We start from the raw sequence: 14776 nt of genomic DNA on the forward strand, positions 1-14776 counted from the left end.
AGAGTTGAAACCCAACAGAAGCAATCAAGGTTCAGGCACATGAATAGCTGTCTTCCAAGCACTCCTATCTAAGGCTAAGTCTTTGGGTATATTCCATCCTTTCAAGTCTCCTTTTATTGCCTCTACCCAAGTCAACTTCGGTCTTCCTCTGCCTCTCTTCACGTTACTATCCTGACTTAGGATTTCACTACGCACCGGTGCATCTGGAGGTCTCCGTTGCACATGTCCAAACCATCTCAACCGGTGTTGGACAAGCTTTTCTTCAATTGGCGCTACCCCTAATCTCTCACGTATATCATCGTTCCGAACTCGATCCGCCTATGGTGGGGCGCCTTTGGTGTCACAGCATAGCAGGTCCCAAGCCCTGGTAAAGGAGGAGGGTTGTGTTAGGCGTGGCGAGCCAATGTAAAAACTTAGCCACTTAAATAGAGATGAAACCCGTGGTAGGCTATCGGTGGTAAAACATCGACACCGCACCTCCACAGGCAGAAGATCCTGATCGCCCTACATTTTTCTTTTTGTTACTCTCTCCGTAAAAAAAAGCAATCCTACGGTTCAAATTTTGTAAAAAAAATACAATCCTACAAGCCTGGTGTAGTGGTGCCATCACCTCCACACATTCCTGCCTTCTTAAATAATCCTACATAGGTCCATTAACTATATACAAGGGCATTTTGGTAATTTCACTAACTGCCATGGTATACACGCTTGGTCCCACAATTGCTTTTTTTGACGGAGGAAGTATTTTTCTTCTTTGTCCAGGGCTCCAGGGTCAGCTCCAAAGCCCAAACCTTTCTCCGTCCCTATTCTTCTTAGCCGCCATAGGCCCTATTGAGCTGCTGCCCGGCTCCTCCAAAAATAACTTCGACTCTAACTTCTCTGAAGAGGGAGCTTCTTTGAAGGAGCTGAAGCTCTTTAGAAAAATATTTTGGCAAAATGGCTCCTCCTATTCTTTTGGAATCGATAATGATATGGCTTGGGCGTTCGTCATGTCACTTTCCATCCGAACTTTACTCATCCTCATCCACTCACCCGCGTCACTTGCGTGACTTCCCATCCGGATCTCATGGCTCATCTTCATCCACTCGCCCACGTCGCTCGCGCGCGCTCTGTGTTGTGCGTCCCCGCTCGCGGTCGCAGGACAGATTTTGCCCGCGTTGCTCGCCGGCGGCGCCCTTGCCTGAGCCGCGCACCTCTGGCTCGTACTTGCGCCTCCCGTCGTGGCTACGCTCCATCCACCTGCCACGACCACTGCTGTGGTCCGTGCCGTCGACGAGCTCCGCACCGGCGACCTCCGCGCACTCCATGACATCGAGCTCTGCGCCGGTGTTGATCTCCACAACGATGAGCTTCATTCGTCCAAACAGCATAGTGACAATGCGCTTGCGCTAAAAACGTATATTTCAAGTGTTTCATATGTCTCAGAGGTATGTTGCAAAACGTTTCGTATGAATGTTGTAAAAGTAGATTGGGATGTTGCTATGTTGCAATGGCTGTACACGTACGTTGCAAACGTATGTTCCCAATGTTTTATCTGTTTTTTAGACGTATGTTGCAAGTGTGTTTATCTGGATGTTGCATATGTTTTACATATAAGTTGCAAACATTTTATCTGAATGTTGCGTATGTGTTGCAATTGTTTTTAAGTTTTTTTGCAAGTGTTTCATACACATGTTTTAAATGTTACATCTATCTTCAAACGTATGTTGCAAGTGTTGTATCTGGATGTTTTAAAAGTAGATCGGGTGTTGCATCTTCCTTCTCGCTTTTAGTTGCCTTGCCTTGGTGTCTCCTCCTCGCCTTTTCTGCTGCCTTGCATCCTTCTTAAACCGAGGAGGGGGCACAGCGAGGGCTAGCGAAGAGGGTGCGTCGGGGGCCGACGAACAGGACGTGCCGGGGGATTGTGGCGTGGAGGCGAGCGGACGCTATCCCTTTCCATTACGCAGGCAGATAGCGCTTCGGTCCCCCTTTAGTTTTCTATTTTACGCGGGATGCTGAGATGGTCCCATTGGTGGGCTACGACGCCAGCCTACGGTTCGGTTGGCTGGCGACTTCCGGACACCGGTGCCCCCTTCTACGAAAGATACCAAATGTCTAAAGTGTCCCTGTACATAATTTTGCATCAATTAATCATAATATTGGTTATAATTAAGTCTAACATATTTTTTGAGATTAAGTTGAACATATTTAAAATATTTTTTAATAAGGAAAAAATGAGGAAGACACCGTTTTGGGCCTAGGCCCATACGACCTGCATTTATCTCTCTCCTCCTGTCCTCCCTTCCAAGACCGCTCGCGCGATTCTGCTCGCACAGGCCGCCGCCGCCACTCGCCACCCGGTGCCTGCGCCGCCATTCTCCCACGCTGTGCTTGCCCTCTCCCACGCCGCCGTCGCCCGCACTTGGTGCCTGCGTCGCCGCTCTCCCACGTCGTGCTTGCCCTCTCCCTCGCCGCCGCCGCTCCCACACAGCGCTCGCTCGCGCCGTCGCTCGCCCGTACAGCACCGCCGGCTCCAATACCCCGGCGTCCCCAGACCAACCCAACGAGCGTGACCCTCGATTGCCTGAATCTGACGCCTCCGGGCTCGGGCTACAGCTCGTCAGTGCCGACGGGGCCGGAGGAATGGCGTGGCGGATGCTGCGAAGGAAGGTAAGATGGAACGAATAACTGAGGGCTTAGCCTTTGCGCGTGCGGAGCCCCGATTTTCCCTTCGATTTTTCCATTCATAAGCTCTTGTGGCCTCCGTGCTGACGTCTGCGTATTGCAGGATTTTCACACGGGTCTTGTGAATTTGGCGTTCCGTAAGGATCATGGGGTCAAAAAGCATTTCTCCAGTGGAACAATCGGAAATCTGGCCCGTAAGTTGATCATAGTCTCGCTCTCATTGTCATGTTTCAGTGGAAATCTCTCATAAAGTTATGGATTGGAGTTACATCTGCTTTGGCTTCCAAAATGCAGAGGTCTACCACGGTGATAGGCCCAAACGTTCTGCTAGTTGTATGCCCTCTAACCATTTCACTATCAGGTACGTTTACATATGTGCTTTGCATGACTACCTATACATGTTCTGCAACTATTCAAGACATACATGAAGCATCCAACACATGTATTTCAAATAATTGTTTGGTTCTATTAGAAAAGGGTTAAAGTGTGTTAGATCCATCAAAAATCGTCTCTGTGGACGGAACTTACTTTGACTTTATTGTTAATCTTCCAAACTTCTGAGTGGTGCCTGATGGCTGCAACCTTTGTATGCAACAATTTGCATCTCATATTGTTTGACCTTTCATGTGACCGCAAATTTAGAAAGTAAGTTGATGTGATACTCATCGGTGAAGCTCCTTTTTGTTCAAATTTCACACTTGATTTATATAGATGCTGTGTTGACACGTTGTATGCGACTACTAATATCTTATTTGGTGCTAGATAAGTATGTGAATTCCACCACACTTGTTAACACTGAAAACATGTCATGGTAGTGCTTCATATTTTGGTTTATCTCTGATTCTTAAAAATCATATATGTGACTGATGAGCACATGGATGTGAACTTTTGATTGTTTTAGATCATGAAGATTGTTGGGTGGTTTGAAGCTAACATCTCTCTAAAGAGAAAACTTAGAGGTAGATTGGATAAATGGACTTCAAGGCATGATGCTCTATTGTATTTTGAGCTGGCTTACATGGCATATTTTAAACATGAATATTTTTCTTGTCCTCTTATGATCAACCTTTGAGTTTATGATATAGGGTACTGTTCTGGTTTAACAAATGTGGATCACAATGATTAACATTATGGTTGAACAAATGAACAATTTATTTTCCTTGGTAACTACTCAATTCAGATTTCATAGTTTGCTCTTGTCTCATTCTTTATCCTTCTAGTCTCATTTATTTGTTTGTCTTTTGAAACAGTTGATGTTAATCGTTCAACATTGAAGTTTTGGCACCATTTTACTAGGATTCTTGCTACTGTTACTTTTATGTTGATTTCAGGTTTCATATGTCAGGTGACTATACCATCTTCTTTATAGGAATTTTCATGCAGGTGTTTATATGTTAGCATGGAGTCGGAAAAGGGAGGATGTTGTAGGTCTGAAAGCTCCCAAAAAGGAGAAGCGAGTGAAGAAAGAAAATAGAACGCAACCTCCTGTAGAAGCACCATATATTGCACCAAAACCGAAGACATCTATCAAATCGTTACCAGATAAAACTGTCGAGATTTTTGATGGGATGACTTTGCTTGACCTTTCTAAACGAACTGGTGCATATGTTAGTACACTTCAAGGCATACTTGCAGATCTTGGTGAAAAGGTTGAATCTGAGTTTGACTCTATCAGCATTGATCTTGCTGAGTTGGTTGCTATGGTATGTCTTAATTTTCTCTCTTCAAATTACATAAACTGGTATTTTTCTATCTGTTAATTGCTGAGGCATACTAGAAATGGGCTATAGATATATGTCTTCACTCCTTTTCATTACATCCTATGTCGCAGAGATAGGTCTGCTTAGCAAACTTGGTTATCTTTGAAATGCAGATTGATCAGTAGCATACCTTTGCCCCCATTCTATTATAATCCATCTGCAACAGTTTAAGCTTATATTATTTGGTGCTTTCTTTCAAATGATATAGAAAATGTGAAATATTGCAGGCTGTGGCAGTGGTTTATTCCATTAGCCGGCAATAGCAAAATTAGTTATGCATTACTACTGATTTTATTTTTTTATTTGAACCGACACATGTCAGGTTTCATTTATGTTGCATATTTCCATTTTCTGCATTTTTCTGGCAAGTTTTGCCATGATGTAACGTTTCAAGTATCGCTAGAAAAATTATGTTTCTTATAATAAGAGTCCATTGTGTTATGCTTCTTGCTCAGGAACTTGGTGTTAATACCAGAAGAATGCACACTGGTGAAGGCACGAATGAACCACGTCCTGCTGTTGTAACGGTAATGGGACATGTTGACCATGGTAAAACATCACTTTTGGATGCTCTCCGTCAAACATCTGTTGCTGCCAAGGAAGCTGGTGGTATCACTCAGCATATAGGTGCCTTTGTTGTTGAGATGCCTTCAGGAGCATCTATCACATTTCTTGATACTCCAGGACATGCTGCCTTTAGTGCCATGCGGGCTAGAGGTGCTGCTGTTACAGATATTGTAGTCCTTGTGGTTGCAGCAGATGATGGTGTTATGCCTCAGACACTGGAAGCTATGTCTCATGCAAAAGCAGCAAATGTTCCTATTGTAGTTGCAATAAACAAATGTGACAAATCTGGAGCTGATCCTGAGAGGGTCAGAATTCAACTTGGTTCAGAAGGTTTACTTTTGGAGGATATGGGTGGGGATGTGCAGGTTGTTGAAATCTCTGCAGTAGCAAAATCTGGTTTGGATAAATTGGAAGAGGCTTTACTCCTTCAAGCTGAGATGATGGACCTGAAAGCCAGAATAGATGGCCCTGCTCAGGCTTTTGTGGTGGAGGCAAGGGTGGACAGGGGCAGGGGTCCACTGGCAACAGCTATAGTCAAGTATGGCACATTAGTTAGTGGGCAACACATTGTTGTGGGGGCAGAGTGGGGGAGAATTAGGTCTCTTAGAGACACAGCAGGGAATATAACGCAGTCTGCAAAACCTGCAATGCCTATTGAGATTGAGGGGTTAAGGGGCCTTCCAATGGCTGGGGATGATGTTGTAGTTGTTGATTCAGAGGAAAGGGCAAGAATGCTTAGTCATGGGCGGAAGAAGCAGCAGGAGAAAGACAGGCTTCGAAAGATTGATGAAGGCATGGCAGAGGAGCTAGAAATTAAAGAAGAGACTCCTGAAAGAGTTGAAATGCCCATTATTGTCAAAGCTGATGTACAAGGCAGTGTTCAAGCTGTCACAGATGCTTTACGAAGTCTTAATAGTGCACAGGTATTTTCTCGTAGAGATTTAATGCCCTATTTCCTTCTTCTGGAGTTAGTGTCACACAATATGACACTATCCCGTTCTTAAGTTAAACTCCCAAGTGGCAGTTTGAATCTCTTGCTGGTTATTCTGTTTACATCATGCCATCTTTTTTTTGATTATAAGTTTGTAAGTTAATACATAGTACGTCCTCTGCAGGTGTTCGTGAATGTTGTTCATGTAGGTGTTGGCCCAATCAGTCAGCATGACATTGATCTGGCACAAGCATGTGGAGCATATATAGTTGGTTTCAACATTCGCAGTCCACCTAGTACTATCACTCAAGCAGCAGCAAGAGCCAACATAAAGGTACCATGTTCATGAATCACTACTTTCCTAATGCTAGTTGTGATTATATGCTTCAAGAAACTTTGTTTTGTTTCTTTGAGTTCTATGCTGTCATTGAGTTTCAGACTTTCAGTGCGTCTTTGGCTAAGTGTTCCATCCATTTTGGAAAATAGAACTTTAGTTAATCTTACATGGAAATTACTTTCTGGATTTGAATAATAGCCTGAGCTTCAAATCTGCTTGCTTCTTGTTGTATTGCTTCAGCACCTCATATGCATTTATTCTAACATTAACTCGAGTCTTCCCCAGAAAACATACTTCATTTCTAATCAGTATCATTTCACAAAGAGGCAATTATCTGTTGAAGTATTGCAAATCTGGTTTGCTATTGTTGGTCACATCATGTGTTGCTTTGATTGTCGTGAAATGGGATCCAACCTGTTGGTCTCGTTGTACTTCCATTTGCTGAAGTATCAACGACCACTATACACATTACTGGAGTTCCACGGACTGATTTAATTTGTTTGTATATGCTCAGTTGTAATCTTTGTATAATCTGAGTGAATTTATTTAGCTGACATGATAATGTTTATTCTTTAGGTTTTGCTTCACAAGGTCATCTATCACCTCCTTGAGGAAATGGGAAGGGCCATTGTGGAGAAGGCACCGGGAACTGCTGAAACCCAGGTTTCAGGTGAGGCTGAGGTTCTGAACATATTTGAGCTGAAAGGGCGCAGCAAGTCAAAAGGATCGGATATCAAAATTGCTGGCTGCCGTATAACTGATGGCCACTTCAGCAAATCCGGAACCATGAGACTGTTGAGGAGCGGAGATGTCGTCTTTGAGGGTCCATGTGCGTCCCTGAAGCGGGAGAAGCAGGATGCAGAGACAATCGAAAAGGGTAACGACTGTGGACTGGTGATTCAGGATTGTGATGATTTCCAGGTAGGGGATATCATACAGTGCCTGGAGCAGGTGATTAGGAAGCCCAAGTTCATCTCGACGCAGAGTGGTTCGGTTCGGATTGAATGCTGATATAGTAATCGTTGCGGCTGACATTGTTCCATTTTCTATTAATTCAGCTAGTTGTGCTGAACTGACCAAAGGTTTCGAGTGTAACAAGATTTTGTTCGCTAGCAACTTGTTGCAACTGCAACCAAAATCCTTTCTAAACTCTGATATGAGATAATTAGGACAAACAACTAAATTTAGTTGCCTTTGTAGTCTTTTGTGTCACGTCTTCATCATAAAGATCAGTGGATTGTATATTCCGGTTCATAATTTATCCAAAATTATGTCATGTGAATGCAAAGTATTTGCTATTGTAATCGCCACACCATTCAGTTTTCCACATTATGGATTCAGATTAAATCTGTTTCTATGTAAAACAATGTATGCGGTATTGCTTGTGCAGTCGTGCCCCTCTTTCTGAAAACACTGTCAACTCAACCATATGCTGTGAAATTTGAAGGTGCATCTATCTATAACTTGAATGTTGTATCGTGTTGGAATAGGTCATCAAAATTGCACTTGTTACTATCGGTTGAAAACGCTAGTTTCATGGGTGCAGTAAGTATTTTCATCTGCTGTCCGGATTTATCCAATTTCGAAGGAAACCGTTATTTCCTCTGCTGTTTTCGGCTACAGAGAATTTGGGACATGCATTTGGAGACGGTCAGACGGATGATTTCATCAACCAACAAAGAATATTTCATTGCCAGCTGTTCCCACATGAACACAGGATGAAAGATTTCTGGGTGATATAGCATGATCTTGATCACTGCGTGACTGCAACAGTCCTAGCCTGCTCTAGAATCCTGACCAGTGGTCTGCTGCTGCATCTCCGCCCTTCGTCCAGCGGCGTGTTTCCCCACCTGCATGCAGCCATGTCATTGCGTCAAAGAATGTATTCCATTTAGCAAAAAAGAAAAAAAATAAGAAAATAAATCTCGCAGATTTTCTACGGGAATCGCATAATTACTGCTACGCACCTGTCTTTGGCCAGAACATCTACTAAGAAGTCTACGAGCATGCCGGCGACGAGGTGCAGGCCCTCGGCAGCAGCGACGTGGAGCGGCGTCCTCTGATCGTAGTTCTTGCAGTTGGGGTCGACGCCGAACCTGAGCAGCCTCTTGAGCAGGACGATCTTGCCGTCCGTGACGACCCTGCACAGGTACCCTCCGGCATCTTCTAGATTCAGGGCTGCACCGTGCTTCACTAGGAGAGAGGTGATCCTCTCATGTCCTGATTTCAGTGCTAGCAGCAATGGTGAATTCCCAAACGTATCTGCAGTTTCAGATACGGCTGTTTATCATAGGATGTACAGGTAAAAGAATGTGTACTTTACAAAACATTTTTCCTGCATACCTATGCTGTTGACATTGGCTCCCCGCTGAATTAGGAACCTGACGATATCTTCATATCCTCTTAACGCAGCAACATGCTGTAAGGAGAGATTTTGGTAAATCGACTATTTTTTTTCCTAAAATTACATATGTTTTTACTTTTACACTTGGTTTTATCCGCAAAAGAAGGAAGTAATTTAAGCTATGCTAGTTGCTAGCCAAGCTAGCCCATATCTTCAGAAAGAAAAATGTGCTTCATGTTGCAGTCGGAATAGTAATTACAGTATGGGAGAGTTCACATACCAGTGCAGTCCTTCCGTCGTGATCGGGTTTACTCGGATCTGCTCCTGCACTGATCAGTCCTTTCAGACGGAACAAATCTCCATGGTAAGCGGCATTGTTCACTCCAAGGACCAGCTCTACTTCTTGCCTTGATATCAGGTACGTGATATCTGATTCCAGCTGCTTCCCCTTGGACTCGGTTGCTCGCCCCTACAGAACAATTTGTTTTAAGCTAAATTTTGGCCCGGGCTGCGAAAAAACATTACTCTCTTTGATTGACATGCTTACCTTGAGTAGGTTGCTCAACATCTGACGGCTATCCTTGAAGTAAATCTGCAGGATGCTGGTCAGGGACTGCTTGTCGATTCTCAGGAGGCTACAAAGCTCACAGACCCTGACTGTGTGTGGCTGTGGAACGCTGCACACTACAGAGACATCGCCGATGATGTCATAGGGCAGAAGCGCTGAGATGATCTCTGATAATCCACCTTCTCCAGTGGCCACCTCTTCCTGCAACAGTCGCAAACGGGGGTATATAGGATATTAGGATGACTGAAGGTTAGTTGTTTTTGCTTATGCAGTGGTGCAGCTCAGTTCTGTTTTCTCATAATTCATGTTTTTTTTTTCTTGAAAAATGACAATAGAATTATGGGCGTAAAAGTTCTGTTGACAAATCATACCAAGCATCCGTGTGCCACAATATAAATTTGATCCACCACAGTGCCTTGCTCTAAGATAACCTCCCCAGGGAGGAAGAATTCTTCATGTAACTTTACCACCTGAAAGGATCATGTAAGGATTTGAATGGAATACTATGCGTGTTCTATTCTATTTTGTATTACAAATGAAAGAAGCTTCTGCTACATTTGCAAATAAATCTTACAATCTGGCTAAGGAAGTCTTCCGAGCATCCATTGAACAGGTGCACTCTTGAAACCATGTCCAGATACAGTGTCTGGGACATCTGCAAAACAAAATACAAGTTCAATATTTTCAAATGAAGCTCTCTTCACAACTGGAACGAGGTTCTTTGCCGAGGGCCGGATACGCTCGGCAAAGAAGCCTTTGCCCTCGGCAAAGGCTTTGCCAAGAGTTGCTCTCGACAAAGGCCGGTCGGCACAGTACCTCACGGCAAAGGCTACTTTGCCGAGAGCCGCATCTCGGGCTCTCGGCAAAGGATTTGCCGAGGGTTAGCCGGCCGTCGGCAAAAATTTTCGCCGTGACGGCGAGAGGTCACGGTAAAGTTGGTCTTTGCCGAGAGCCTTAGCAAGCTCTCGGCAAAGAATTTCTGAATTTTTTTTCCAAAAAACTTTGCCGAGCGTCTGTCAGAAGAGCTCTCGGCAAAGAATATTGATAATTTTTTTTTAGACATTTTTTTGCCGAGAGCTATGGCTCAGCTCTCGGCAAAGGCTTCCTCTTTGCCGAGCGCTATGGTCATGCGCTCGGCAAAGCTGGGATTCTGTGTGTTCCAGTATTCCCAGCTTTGCCGAGGGCATGACCATAGCCCTCGGCAAAGCCACAGCCAGTTTTAATTTTTTTTTGTTTTTTGCATTTCCAGTCAACAAATAAACATATATATGACATCCACATCACAATATGTACATCCACATATCAATAACCACATCCACATCACATAATTCACATCCACATCACATAGAAGTCTCGAAGTTTGAAGTCACAAACAAATCTCGACACATAGACAACCACAAGTGTAAAGTTCGACAAGCAACATAAGCAAGAGGCATAGGAGGCGCCAAACTGGTCATAGCGACGGTCCGGGCTGAGAAGGCGCCGCGTGCAATCCTGGGGAGTTGACGAGGAGAAGGTTAGGGTTGTTCGACGCCGCCGACTGACGCTACACAAACAAAGAAGATGCAGAACATGTTAGACAACATAAATAGATAACCAAGCACTACATGTACTTTTTACCATCACGACCACACCACCACCAACCACGCGACACCACCACCACCACCACACCACCACCACCACACTACTACTACCACCACCAACAAGCACACCACCACGCCACCACCACCACCACCACCACGCCACCACCACAACCACACCACTACTACCACCAACAACAACCACACCACCACGCCACCACCTCCACCAACCACGCAGCCACCACCACGACCACGCCACCACCACCACCAACCACCATCACCACTAGCACTAGGTTTCACTAGGTTTCACTAGGTTTGACATTTAGAGAAACTAAAATATTTGTCATACTCACCGGAGTAGAATCAAGCTGAGGTGGAGGTGTAGCCTGCAGCTGACCGAGCAGGAACTATGGGACCGTTTCACCTTGGGTCATCGCAAGACCCCGCACGTAGGAGAGCACCTCTGCCATCTGCCGCTGATCCTGCTCCTGCTTGGCCTCTAAAGCTGCCAGCCTCTGCCGCTCGAGCTCCTGCTCGGCCTCCAAAGCTGTCAACCTCTGTCGCTGCTGCTCCCGCTCGGCCTCCATCGCCTACAGCTGTGCCTGCAACATTTGACGCCAATGTTTCAAGATTGCGGAGCTAAGGTATGTAAAAGTCAAAGAACTAGGAATGGAAGAGAACACTTACCTGGAGTGTCGACACCACGGTCGGGCGCTGGCGTATGGCCGGCATTGAGCTCGTGCTCGCTGTTCGGATCTGGTGCAGCGGAGGAACGGAGGTCGTGTCGAGGACACCGTCGCCAAGCCAGAACCGCCCGTGCTTCTTACCTTGCCCCACCCTCATCACGAGCTCTAGATCAAGCGGCTCCTCGGTGGTCGGGTCATAGTCTGGCCCGTGGACTGACCTTGCCATCTCTGTGTACGCAGAGATGCGAGGGGCAATGCTGGCGTTGGTGAACGACTCGGCAGGGACTTCCGGGGTCCAGTCGGTGGCGGGCGTCGCCTTGCCCAAGTGGGACAAGGCATATGCCTTGAGGTGACCACAAGGGCGGCCACCATGTGATGCCGACTGCGAGAAAGACAATAACATTGTTAGAGTTGTTGTAGAATTGAGTGTTAGGTTAGAGAAATGGTTTCGCCTTACCCAAGCTTCTGAGAATTCAGAGAGGTTGCGGCTGCCTTGATGGTGTGGTACTCCTTGCATCAGTAAACAGCGCTCGCATGCTTCATCATGCTCCTTCTTCTAGTCCTGGCTGAGCCACATGTCCACAATCCTCTCCCAGGCATCCGGATGCCGATTGCCACATGTCCACAATTTCTCTTTGTAGCACGGTCGTATGTCAGTACCCCGTGATCCCATACACTGATCAACTCATCAATCAAAGGCTCTATGAACACACCCATATGTTTCCCTGGGTGACCAGGAATTATTAGCGACAAGAATATGTTCTGACGTTGAAGAAGGACGCCGGGGGGGGGGGAGATTGAGGGGGATAACGAAGATTGGCCAACAAGCGTATGGGGCCGCCATCATTCCAAAAGGATTGAACCCATCTGTTGCAAACGCAACACACACATTACGAGCCTCTAGAGCTTTGTCAGCATAAATGCCATCAAATGTTTGCCATGCTTCACCATCTGATGGATGTACCATCTTGTCAGGATTATATCGAATGCCATTTTTGTGCCATGTCATCTGTTTCGCGGACTCCTCGCTCATGAATAGACGTTGGAGTCTCGGTATGAATGGAAGGTACCGTAGGACTTTCATGGGGATTCCAAGCTACTTCTTCTGCCCATCACTAGATTCTACCTCCACATACCTAGAGGACTTACACTTTGGATAGTACTTTGCTTCCGCGTGTTCTTTCCTAAAGAGGATGCACCCGTTCTCACAAGTGTGTATCTGCTCATACGACATCTTAAGAGCTTTGAGGAGCTTCACTGACTCGTACATGTTCTTCGGCAGCGCGTGATCTGCCGGAAGCAGGGTCCCAAAAACTGCCAGCATACTATCGAAGTAGTCTCGACTCATGATATGCATGGACTTTAACCCCATTAAACATCCAATGGCATCGAGTTGAGAAACATTTGTCTTGTCATGAAGGGGCCTCTTAGCCGACTCCATCATGTGATAGAATGCCCTTGCGGTTTCCTCTGGCTCCTACTCCTCGGTTTCGTCCGTACATCGTTCATCAAAGTGTGCTTCGTGGAAGTCATCCATCATGTCTGGTACCCCGCCATCACTATCAAACTCCTCCAAGCGTGGCCTCAATGCCTCATCTCTAATACGATGGCCTTCACCATGGCACACCCACCGGGTATAGTCTGGCGTAAACCCAAACTTGCAAAGATGTTCCTCAATGACCTTCCTGGTTTTCCTATTCTTGTTTGCACATTCGCTGCAGGGACACCACACCTCTGTTGCTGCTTGAGCACCCACACCAAATGCTTTGTCCAAGAAATCCTCAGTCTTCTGTATCCATTCACGAGTGACCTAATTCTGACTACGGCGGCCCGTGTACATCCAATCACGGTTATCCATCATCTACCATATATATAACAGAGTAATATAACCATCAATAGCATATGCACCGCTTGCCTACTATCTAATAGGTAGGGATAGGTCCTAATCCCACCCGTGGATGCGTAGATGAGGTTAGTTTCCATGCTCCGCTCTAATCCGAGATAGAATTTCGGCAGCACATCCCCGCTGTTCTCCCGATACACGTCCTGGAAGGGAGAGTGTGTATCCGAAGAACAACAGGGAGGTGCTGCCGAAACCCCATCTCGGACCGGACCGGACCATACAAACTAAATCATCTACGCATCCGTGGGCTGTCCAAATAACATGGACAATCCAAAACAGATACGGTCGCAGATATGCAGAGATCCACATACCTACGACCGTATCTCTTTCGAACGGGAGACGCCTAACTGGTTTACGTGATCTAGCTAGGGTTACGGACAAAGGGCTTATACCTAGGGTGGCGGTGGAGTGGAGAGGTGACACAGTGCAGGTAGACCCGAAGGAAGACGCTCGGGGTACTCCGGGTCCCCTCCGTCGGGCTCTTCTCTACAAAACAAGAAACACAATTTATAAGTTCAAAATTTCGGCAGAACCTCCCCTGTACGGGGAGGCTTCCAAAACCTGCAAGGAAAAAGACGGCACGATGGCCGACACAGCGACATATGGCACGATGGCCAACACATCCACAAAAAGCACGAAGGCCCACTAATCCAGAAATGGCATGAAGGCCAGCAACAGGCGGGAGGGGGGCTTTACCTTGGGTGGCAGTGTAGTCGGGCGACGCGGAGTCGGGATCACCCTCGTCTTCGGCTAGACGCGGGGAAAACGGCAACGACCGCTCGGCGTGACGCGACGACGCGGGGGCGTGACGGTCATCGGCCTCTCCTTCTCCCCTCCTTCTCCCCTCGTCTCTTCTCCCTTCCTCCTCCAAATGCTCTCTGCACGGCCGGCCGGGGGCGCGCGGGGCTGGCCGGGGATGCGCTGGCCGCGGGGGTGGGCCACCGGCGGGCGTGGCCGGGGGCACGCGGGGCCGCCCGGGGACGCGCTGGCCACGGGGGTGGGCCACCGGCGAGCGTGGCCGAGGGCGCGCGGGGCCGGCCGGGGACGCGCTGGCCGTGGGGGTGGGCCACCGGCGGGCGTGGCCGGGGGGCGGCGGCGGTGCCCGACCACTGGGCGAGGCGGGGGGCGACGCGGCCCCGACGACGACGGCGCTCAGCGGGCCGGGCTGCTGCTCCAGCGGCACGGGGATGGGGCGGGGGCGGGCTACGGCGGCGCGGTGACGGGCGGGGGCGGGGGAGAGGCTGTGGCAGCGCGGGGGACCGGCGGCGGCGAGAGGAAGGGGATGCGGGGCGCGCGGGCGAGAGGAAAGGCTGAGTGGGCCATGATTGGTCTATGTGGACTGGGCCTTTGCCGAGGGCCCAGATCCGGGCTCTCGGCAAAGTTTTTTTTTATTTTTTTAAAACTCTTTGCCGAGAGCCCTTTGAGGCTCTCGGCAA

At 47.4% G+C, this 14776-nt stretch overlaps 2 protein-coding genes across 3 annotated transcripts; one reads left to right on the forward strand and one right to left on the reverse strand.

Annotated features, from left to right (window-relative positions):
• Nucleotides 1-2260: 2260 nt before the first annotated feature.
• LOC136493060 (uncharacterized) lies at nucleotides 2261-7616 on the forward strand. 2 transcript variants are annotated; one of them, XM_066489092.1, is made up of 7 exons: nucleotides 2261-2649; nucleotides 2768-2858; nucleotides 2959-3025; nucleotides 4034-4367; nucleotides 4880-5914; nucleotides 6107-6256; nucleotides 6836-7616. In XM_066489092.1, the coding sequence occupies exons 1-7, from the start codon at nucleotides 2623-2625 to the stop codon at nucleotides 7268-7270; spliced, it is 2139 nt and encodes a 712-aa protein (XP_066345189.1). In that variant the 5' UTR covers nucleotides 2261-2622; the 3' UTR covers nucleotides 7271-7616. The 2 variants fall into 2 exon arrangements, with proteins under 2 accessions (XP_066345189.1, XP_066345190.1); XM_066489093.1 differs by having other exon boundaries at nucleotides 4048-4367.
• Nucleotides 7617-8012: 396 nt separating this feature from the next.
• LOC136491909 (potassium channel KOR2-like) lies at nucleotides 8013-11338 on the reverse strand. Its single transcript, XM_066488113.1, has 8 exons — nucleotides 11168-11338; nucleotides 9746-9826; nucleotides 9543-9641; nucleotides 9151-9372; nucleotides 8884-9072; nucleotides 8603-8678; nucleotides 8227-8521; nucleotides 8013-8109 (listed from the first exon to the last, which is right to left on the reverse strand). Exons 1-8 carry the CDS (start codon nucleotides 11336-11338, stop codon nucleotides 8013-8015), a joined length of 1230 nt encoding a protein of 409 aa, XP_066344210.1.
• Nucleotides 11339-14776: the final 3438 nt, after the last annotated feature.

This window comes from Miscanthus floridulus, chromosome 11 (genome assembly GCF_019320115.1).
Source record: "Miscanthus floridulus cultivar M001 chromosome 11, ASM1932011v1, whole genome shotgun sequence".
Lineage (NCBI taxonomy): Eukaryota > Viridiplantae > Streptophyta > Magnoliopsida > Poales > Poaceae > Miscanthus > Miscanthus floridulus.